The sequence below is a fragment of the Odontesthes bonariensis genome, chromosome 7 (assembly GCF_027942865.1).
Source record: "Odontesthes bonariensis isolate fOdoBon6 chromosome 7, fOdoBon6.hap1, whole genome shotgun sequence".
Taxonomy (NCBI): Eukaryota; Metazoa; Chordata; class Actinopteri; order Atheriniformes; family Atherinopsidae; genus Odontesthes; species Odontesthes bonariensis.
Window position 1 is genome coordinate 23,612,746 of NC_134512.1, and position 9,730 is coordinate 23,622,475.

Genomic DNA, 9,730 nt, shown 5'->3' on the forward strand with positions numbered 1-9,730 from the left:
ATTTCAAAGCAGAACTCACAGAAAGATGAGGAAAGAGGCCTGATCATACCTCAGTCATCTTTGAGGTCTGTGCTGGCCTACAAAGTGGAGTACTTGGATGCATGTTATGGAGCGCTGTCCTGTAGAAACATGTTTTTGAATGTAACTGACTTCGTGGGGCCCCTGAATCCACTTGTGATCCAGCTTCAGGTCCAACCTCTTGATCTGTAAAACCTGGTGCCTCCTCTTATTGTGTGTTTTTGTGACTTTGCCAACTCTTCTGAAGCATCTGATTTCCCAGCGTTTGTACCTCAAATGCGCAGCTGTTTCAAGAGGGTTTCCTCTATCTAAAAGGCTTTTTTCCCCAAGTTTTGACCTCTCATTGTCAGCTGAATCTTTTTAAGACTACTTTGAAACAAAGCAACATTAGTTTTCACACTTTAGGCAAAAATACCTCGTCATAAGACAAACGCAGATCATCTGAAAACAGGCGAGTTTGGAGATGGAAAACTAACCTAACTGCAAAAAGCAACGCAGAACTGGTCTGACGGGACACGCATGTTCGATTTAAAGATTCCACATGCATTCAGTAAAAGATACCTGTTGCATATCTTACATTCATAAAGTGGGGAAACCTGTGTCATGCAATCCGTCGTGCAGTCTTGCACCTGAGGAGCAGCGAGCCAGTTTCTGTGTAAAGAATGACACCGTGTGGCCATTCATGGAAAGGAAATAATACGAGCACAAATGGGAGGGGAAGCAGTTTCAGAACATTAGTTCCTCAATTAGTCCAGACGATAAACTGCACTAAGTGCATGCAGATTTTTAGGATAAGCAGAGTAGCCTTGAACGCACCGAACAGACCAATGCAAGGGACCATCCGGGACTCACAACACCGGCTGAAACAAGCAGGAACAAAGTTCAACATGCGAAACTTGATTTGTTAAAAATATTTCCAATCTATTTTTTTTTTTTTCATAGCAAGGGCAAATAATAAAGATAATGATAATTCTCAAAAAAAAAAAAAGCATAAATGTTATGAAGTCTAAAGTTGAAAGTAAACAGTATCTGAAAGCAAACAAATCTGGGAACACTTATAACGGTCATGAGATTTACGTCTTAAAGTCTGCGAGTGCACAGACTGTTTATCTTTAATAATGAAGGATCAGCAAAATGAATTACATTACAAGCACAGCTACAGTATAATTCCAGGACTAATCCATGTAAAGGAAAAAAAATAAAAATACAAACTTTAAATTTAAAAAAATGTACAGAAATTACAGAAAATTGTCGGATTTAAAAACCAATGTCTGAAAATGGTTTTAGCGAGTCAGAATCCTAAGAACAAAATGCACTTGGCTTGGAGGTTGGTATTTACACATTTATACATGCCCGATGCAAACATCATTATGTACATGACATTTCAATGTTACTGCAGAAAAACCAGAGAGAGGTTTTTGACGCGGAGGTCACTCCTGCGGTGGCGACGTGAAGCAAACAGAAATAAAGACGACAGATGGCAGCTGCTCTCTCCTCTGCTTTGAGCCCTGATCTTACAGAAGTTGCGGTCATACAGACATAATTGTCAAGATCTCCTACAACTGGACATCCAAAACAAAAAACAAGCAATTTACAGGGGGTGGGGGCAGAGCCCACATAAGAACTAAGGCTGAATATGTGCTGGTTAAAGCCTTTTTTTTTTTTCTTTCATTTTAACCAACTCACAATGCATCATGGCTGACATCATTAAAAAAATCATCAAGAAGTCAAGTCAGCCACAATTCTAACTTTCTTTTGTCTTTTTTTAATTTTTACAGCAGTGCCATGAGTGTTCAGTGATGGCTTTAGTCCGAAATATGTGCTTTTTGCATAGGCTCAGTGTGGTTTGTGTTTTCTTTTCTTGTGTTTTTTGTCCTTCTTCTTGCTGCAACATTTGACGCAGAACCACTGCTGGTCCTCGGGAGGCTCTGAAACGACCCCTACGCAAGGCCTGAGCAGACAAAAGGAAGGAAATTTGTGTCAGTTAAAAGATGCAAGACTGATTTTAGGTAACCTTGTAAACAACGTCCATGTGGCGTTTCTTTTTTTATTTTTTTCATATGACAAAAAGACACGAGCGGGACGAGCAGTCGACGCGACGGTTTAGAACTGCTGCGACGGCCAAAAATCACAGATCGTCCCAGCCAGGGTCTCATATATGGCAAACCTAGTTAGGATAGTAGGATAGTTTGCCTCTTTTGACATGAAGCTGTATGACATCCCATACTAGCAATATCGTTTGTGAACATTGACTTACCCCCGACTGCGTCCTGTGAGCCGAGTCCCGGCCGAGTTTTGGCATTGACGAAGGTAGTCCGGCTAGTTGGCTGGGGCCCCAAAAATAAAACATTTTGCTTCTCAAAACAATATGCGTTCAAAAGAGTGTCACAAAATCATCACAAAATCGTTATCCAGAAAAAAGTCAGAGCTCACAATCGCTTGGCGCTATCTTCTCTCCAAGCATTCCCCTGCTTCCGAGCAGCAAACACCGTAACAGGCGCGGCTGTCGGCAGGTGGCAGCACGCAGTGATACGAAGGTAGAGAAAATAGTGCCAAGCGATTGTGAGGTCTGACTTTTTCCTGGAGAACGATTTTTTGATGCAAATGTATTACTCTTTTGGAGACATATTGTTTTAAGAAGCAAAACGCTTTATTTTTGGGGCCCCAGCCAACTAGCCGGACTACCTTCGTCAACGCCAAAATGAGGCTGGAACTCGGCTCACAGGACGCAGCGGGGGGTAGGTCAATGTTCATGTTGCTAGTATGGGATGTCAACCAGCTTCATGTCAAAAGAGGCGAACTATCCCTTTAAGCCATAAGTCACACAAGCCCTGCAGCCTGGACATTTTCAAGGCATTTTGTGGAGGAGCTGCACGTGGCAATGTACATTTCTGAATCACTTGATTGCTGCTGATTTTACTTGGCCAGCTCCCTAGTAATAAGGTTGTGTGTCTGAGTCTGTGTGTTGAATTCTCCGTCACAAAAAATCCATCCTTCAACGGTAACAAAAAGGGGTTAAAAATGGTTGAAATGACATGGAATCTCCACTCCTGTGGCCCCAAAACAAGGATAGCTAACAAACCGGGAATTTTTCAAAAACCTTTCATTTTTACAAACAAGGAACAAATACAGACGTTTATAATGTTAAAAATATACAGAATAGAAGAGATGAATTGGACCAGATGAGGGTTTCAGAGCAGTAAATGGCTTACCAATGATACCAGTCGTCACAGTCGTCACATCCTATCATGGGACTGCCATCATCAGGTTTGTTGCAACCAGGACAGATCCAGATCTGGTTCCCCCACTCGTCTCGGATCTTTAATAAATCGGAGGGACAATAAAGCATCGCAGCAGCAACATAACTAGTACATAAAAGTCATGGATTACTGAAAAAAGGAGAAAACAGTACAGTATTACACGTCTCCTTTTAGCTCAGGTATGCTTAATGGACTTCTCACCCGCACTTTTAAAGCCCCGGTAAAGCTGAAACTTGTGAAACGTCTCAACACACATTTAGCGCACAGGAACTTACCACATAAGTACTGACGGTCTCAGTTACCACGCTTCGGACCGGCGTCTTGATGGAAGCAGCATGAGGCAGCATAGAGGGTGGAGAGAACAACGTCGACATCGGGGGGCGAGGGGGTGGAAGTGGGGAGGGGGGCGGGGGCAGAGTCGGTGCGACGGGGGCGAGTATCGGAGGTGGTGGGGGTGTCCGGGGACGATTCCCAGGCCCCGACTTGGCAGCGGGAATCCTGGGGGCTGGCGTCTTGGGCTCTGAATTTGGAACCACTTTGCTGATAACGCTGGTGACGGACAGAGAAGAGAACAAGTCGGTAAGAACAGAGGACCTCTCACTGCGAGCGACAGCACAGAGTGAGAGATAGAAGATCTATACAGCCACTAAGTTAGTCGATGCGTGTGGTTAAATATGCAAGGCCAGGGGACACCTAAAATACACTACAAACATCTGAAATATGTTTTTGAATGCACTCGTCTGAAAAAAAAAAAAGACAACCTCAATTTATTTGCTTGTTCACTGAAGGTTTTATTCTAGGCTGTTTTCCAGCAGCACCTCGTATCTTATATTCCCTGAAAACAAGCTGTCAATATTAGCGTGGCTTCATTAAACATGGCGTACAAACGGAGTTAAAGTGCAACTTGAAGACAAATGAAACGGAGCCAGTTCACAAATTCTAAGCACAAAGGCACCGAACAGTTGCAGTTTTTTTTTTATATTCAGACTAAAACTAGGAGATACCTTTCATTCAAAACATTAAAAGAAGAATATTACAAATATACTGAATAATGTAAGTGTCAATACAACTGCACTAATGCCGCTTTTTTCAGAATGATGCAGAGAGTAATTAGGTTTAACATCCACTATGTAACAAGCCAAGAACAATCAGTGGCGGAATGTTAACATACAGACTGACTAAAGCATCTTTAAAGTTAGTGTCACTTTACCAGACTTTTCTGTTTTTTTTTTTTTTTGCAACTTAAAGGGGAACTCCGGGGCATTTGAAGCGCAATCCCATTGCTAGAGGTTGTCAAATACTGACAGTAGGACACAGACCGGTGCAAATCGGCGCTCCCTGTGCGGCGATTGGGCTGTTTGCGCAGCCTGTCATGCTAGCCAAATACGTGGTGGCCAATGGCAATAATAACCCTTCCATGTAAAACAACAACTTGCACACTGCAGAAACGTCACACCACTTCATAAACCATCCGACAATAAAGTCACAAGCCTTGCCATCAAAACCATATGCATGGTTCCCACATTACTGGCATGGGGACGTTACAAAACAACTTTATAAACAGCATGTCACTTACCGGTTGTCGGTAGGCGCGTACATGTGAAAGCCCAAAAGAGTCAATGGACGATACTCCCATATACAAAACAATTATCTTCTCTAGAAAAAAACTGCGTTCAAGTATTTAAAACATTACAACAATATTGTTGTAATATATTGTTGTAATGTTTTAAATACTTGAATGCAGTTTTTTTCTAGAGAAGATAATTGTTTCGTATATGGGATTATCGTCCATTGACTCTTTTGGGCTTTCACATGCGCGAGCCTACAACCAGCCGGTGAGTGACATGCTGTTTATAAAGTTGTTTTGTAACGTCCCCATGCCAGTAATGTGAGAACCATGCATATGGTTTTGATGGTAAGGCTTGTGACTTTATTGTCGGATGGTTTATAAAGTGGTGTGACGTTTCTGCAGTGTGCAAGTTGTTGTTTTACATGGAAGGTTTATTATTGCCCATTGGCCACCACGTATTTGGCTAGCATGACAGGCTGCGCAAACAGCGCTATCGCCGCACAGGGAGCGCCGATTTGCACCAGTCTGTGTCCTACTGTCAGTATTTGACAACCTCTAGCAATGGGAATGTGCTTCAAATTCCCCGGAGTTCCCCTTTAATACCTGCACTCCACCATATTTGAAAGTCAGCAACTGCACTTTTAAGTCTAACACCTATGCTCAGTGGCTTAAATGACTTTTCAGGCAGAAAATTTCATACTTCATCCAGTCCAAGGAATACCACCTTCCTCCAAATCCGAGTGATTATTTTGGTTCATAAAAACATTCTTCTGTTCTCAGGTTCTCAAGAGAACAAAACGACGCTCTTAAGGAAAATGATGCTGTAGATTACGCAACCCAACACAATGTGAAACAGTTCAATTTGCTCCGCCTTTAATACGTATCTAATCAGTAGTTCTGAAATGTTTACCGTCTTTCGGTACTTACATTTTGTCCTGTCCTGCTCCCACCCTGAGGGTCAGTCTGGGGATGACTGGAGATGGTAAGGCTGCTGGAGTGTCCATTTTCACCTGAGCAGACAGGAAGGATGAGGTCAGTGACAGCTTAACACACACAGACATAACGGTAAAACAAAAACAGTACCTACCTTCTCCAATCGAAACCTCTCCTTTTCTTTCTCTTTCTCCTTTTCCCGCTTCTCCTTTTCTCTCTCTTTTTCTTTCCTCTTCTCTTCTTTCTCCCGCTCCTTCTCTTTGGCCTTTTCTCTCTCCTTGTCCTTCTCCTTGTCCTTCTTCTTCTTCTTCTCTTTCTTGTCTTTTTTCTTGTCTTTTTCCTTGCTCTTTACTTCCTTATCCTGAAGGATCGGGGCCAAGGAAGGCAGCATGGAGGGCACGCGCAGGCAGGTTGAGGGGCTGAACAGGGGAGGGATTTCACTAAGGACAAAGGGGGACAAAGCAGATGATCTCTGCTTGTCCTCCTTGTTCCTATCCTTGCCCTTGTCCCTCTTCTCCTTGTCTTTTTTACTTTTTTCTTTGTCCTTCTTTTTGTCTTTATGTTTCTCTTTCTCCTTCTTGGGGCCATCCGGATCTCTCGATTTAATTTTGATGGAGCCCTCAGGCAGAGTAAAGTCTTGCGGGAAAAAGCGGTCTTCATCTTTCAAGCCGAACTCCTTCCATGGTATCTTGATATCCTTGGAAAATTCTTTGTTTTTGTCCCTGTTCTTATCCTTGTTTTTCTCTTTGAGCTTGCTCTTGTCCTTTTCCCGGTCTTTGTCTTTTGGCTTATCTTTCTCCTTCTTCTTCATCTTAGTTTTGAGCTCCTTCTTCAGCTTTTTCTTCACTTCTAACGATGACACGATCTTGTTCTTCTCCTCAAACACCTTCATCAGAGGCTCGGGGGTGGGTGGTGAGGCCGACCCTGACGACACATATTCTGCTTGATTTTGAGGGGGGGCAGACGGACCCCCCTGGTTGGCCTTCCGGATCACCTCATTGATTGAATCCTCCATAGTCCAGTTTCCAAGGCCTGTGGGCACCTGTAGGTGAATTGGTGTTGATGTGTCTTTTAACACATTGCCAGCCCCTATGGGGACTTTAGGTGTAGACGGCTCCATAATGGTCAGCCTCCTGGGGCTGGAGAATCCATTGCTATCTGAATCAGAGCCCGAGGAGAAAGCAAAAGGATCAGGTTCCCGCTCAGCACATGCTCTGGCTATTACAGCATCTATAGAGTCATCAATGGCTGCATTATCGGGCTCTAGTTTCTTGAAAGGGCCTTCAGCTAGCTCCCTGTCCTCGATATTCCGGCGCATATGAATGTTCTCTTTGCCCATTCTCTCGCTCAGAGCAGACAGCGGTAGCTTATGCAGACCATCTGTCTTGCTCGGAGGTTGAGGCATTTTAGCTGAACTCATCTTTGGGCTCTTGGGGCTTTTAGGACTCTTTGTCCTGCCTGGGGATTTCTTCCTTTCTTTAGATGGTTTTGGAGAATGGATGGGACTACCAACCACTGGAACCGGAATAACCCCTTTTGGGGACTTAGTTCGTTGTCTACCGGGTGATGAGACCTTAGGCTTCCTCGCTGGAGTGGTGAGGCCCTTTTGATCGGTGTGTTTCGGTATTATCGGCAGAGGTCTAAATGAAGGCAGGGCTGCAGATGGCGCTTCAGGTGACAGGGGGTCAAGGCTGTCATGAGAAGGCAGTATGCCGGGGGGAACGCGCTGCGGGTTGAGGGAGGTGAGGGGCTCCCTGGGTTCAACCCCCCATTCAGGGCTGAGGCCAGGGTACATGCGTGGTCTCTTGGAGGTGGGCATCATGCCCAAAGCTGCGTCAGGGCTGTCCAGGTGCCTCTTTAGCGGGTGGTTTTCGTCATTGACCGCCTCATCTTCGTCCGCTTCCTCCTCATCCTCTTCCAGCGCCACCTGCATAGCTTCAGCTGATGTGCCCATGTCAGCAGGGACCTCTTCCTCCTCCTCTTCTACATGGGAAGGAGACAAAAATGAATTCAAGTCCAAGACTTACAATGAAACTATGTAGATAGTTCATACTCAATTAGTACACCACTCTGACAGAGAGCAAAAATACTGTAAATAAGACACTGCAGTTTTAACATTTTCTAAACGTGTGTTAAAAAGTTTTAGAAACTGTCTGAATGGAGACAGTTGGAAAAAAAAGCAATTTCCATTCCATTCAAAATTAAACATGTAACATAATCTTAATAATGTCTTAAACTAAGTGTTACAGTATATGTGACAGCCCTGCCATAAAGATGTCACTGGGGATATAATCACTGATGTTCAAACCATGGAAAAGTTAGTAGAAGTAAAGCAGCTACACAAACCACAACAAGGGACAAGAGACAAGTTATTCACTTTCACGTTCTAGTGTAAATGCAAATAAAGTTGTACATCAGTCAATAAATATTCAAGGAAGTGATAGCAGTACTTTTTTGTTGTCGACTCTAAAGGTCAGGCAAGCTAGCCCCTTTGCACTAGCTGATAAATATCCCCCCCGCTCCAGGAACTGACCAAAAATAAAGCTGTCGGTCTGCACAACAAACTGTACGTGCTCAGCAACCTGCATATGGCCAACAAATGTACTGACCTTCTTGTAAAGAGACCAGGGGTGGCATGTAATCTGGAATGTAATCCTTTCTTTCCTCTGCATCTCTGGCTCCAGGCTGAGGAAACTGCAGGAGATTGTTTTTGCTAACAGGAAAGAGCGGTGTCTGATGGGCAAAGGCCACAGGCTCCAGGTTGTTGACATAGTCCTCCAGTTCGCTCAGACTCACCCCCAACAGTCTGAAGGCCTGGCTGACATCGTCCAGCACCGGATCAGTTCTTCCATCTTAAACACAGAACCAAAGAAAGGTATTTGAAACCCGCACAACCTATATGTGATGCTTTTTCCCCCTGAACTATGCTGCAGCAGTTGAGAAAAAAGTTTGACTGCATACAAGGAGGTTCCTTGGCTGAAACCAGAAATGATGCTCAACAGGTTTCAGACTGAAAAAAAAGAGTAATTTTACAGATGAAACAGGAAGCCAATACATTGAGCATCTACTTCTGGTGGTAAAAAATAACTAGAACAAAGGAGAAACAGAAATATATACATATAGCTGCGGCTGCGATATGTAGCTACTGTACTTTTTGACACATCAACCTATGCTAGGGGGCGCCAGCCTCAGAGCGAGTCAACAACAACGTGACCGACTACTTTGGGTTTATTGGTTAAAAAAGTAATCAAAATGTCAGAGACAGCACTTACACAACTCAGAGTACCGGTGGCAACCTCTGGCCAGCTGCTGAATGTATCTATGCAGCACATCGGACAGCAGATCGCACGCAGTGAGCTGAACCGCATCCCAACCCAGAGCCTGGCAGATCTGCGCCACCGAAACACGCAGCAGCGAGCGGGCATAGCTCTCGCACATCTCGCTGACTTTGTTGCGGTATAAATCCCGGTCAGTTCCTCTCCAAAGGCATGTTCCCGGTCTTCATGTTTCACAGAACCCCTTAGGGGCTTGGGAAAACCCACTAACTTGGTTAATTTTGGACATCTACTTCAGTAAATATATTGGCGCTTTTGCCAGAGTCGCCATCTTGATTCCATCGATAGACCCATCCCCGAAATCTAGTCTGCACATGCGCACAAGTGAGCACCTCCCTACGTCTCTCTCCTGTGTTCGAGCGGTTCACCGCCGTCTGAGCAGGCGCAGAAGGCTCAACAATGGACGACATGCAGCAGGCATAACTGAGCCGGTCAGGTCAGAGGCATAAGGTCAACATTTGATCAGTTACATGGTCACTGTTGTCATTGCCGAAAAGGACGGCCTGCAAACGGGTCCACAGTTATTTTGCTTTGGAGCATTTCCACGTAGTGAACAAACCAACGGTCAGTTTCGGTTTTCGCTACTCACCGCTGAGTCACACACGCGCCGCAGT

At 44.5% G+C, this 9,730-nt stretch overlaps 1 protein-coding gene across 1 annotated transcript; it reads right to left on the reverse strand.

Moving 5' to 3' along the window:
- Window positions 1-1,090: 1,090 nt before the first annotated feature.
- Window positions 1,091-9,432, reverse strand: taf3 (TAF3 RNA polymerase II, TATA box binding protein (TBP)-associated facto). Its single transcript, XM_075470197.1, has 7 exons — window positions 9,054-9,432; window positions 8,391-8,633; window positions 5,936-7,764; window positions 5,776-5,858; window positions 3,554-3,827; window positions 3,231-3,337; window positions 1,091-1,969 (listed from the first exon to the last, which is right to left on the reverse strand). Exons 1-7 carry the CDS (start codon window positions 9,217-9,219, stop codon window positions 1,855-1,857), a joined length of 2,817 nt encoding a protein of 938 aa, XP_075326312.1. The 5' UTR covers window positions 9,220-9,432; the 3' UTR covers window positions 1,091-1,854.
- Between the last annotated feature and the right edge of the window lie 298 nt (window positions 9,433-9,730).

Excerpts from the sequence above, each read along its gene's own strand:
- taf3 (XM_075470197.1), bottom strand. The coding sequence starts at position 9,219 with ATGTGCGAGAGCTATGCCCGCTCGCTGCTGCGTGTTTCGGTGGCGCAG. Across the intron at positions 3,828-5,775 it reads GGAGCAGGACAGGACAAAAT|CGTTATCAGCAAAGTGGTTC; the intron begins GTAAGTACCGAA and ends GTCCGTCACCAG. Across the intron at positions 3,338-3,553 it reads AGACCGTCAGTACTTATGTG|ATCCGAGACGAGTGGGGGAA; the intron begins GTAAGTTCCTGT and ends GATTTATTAAAG.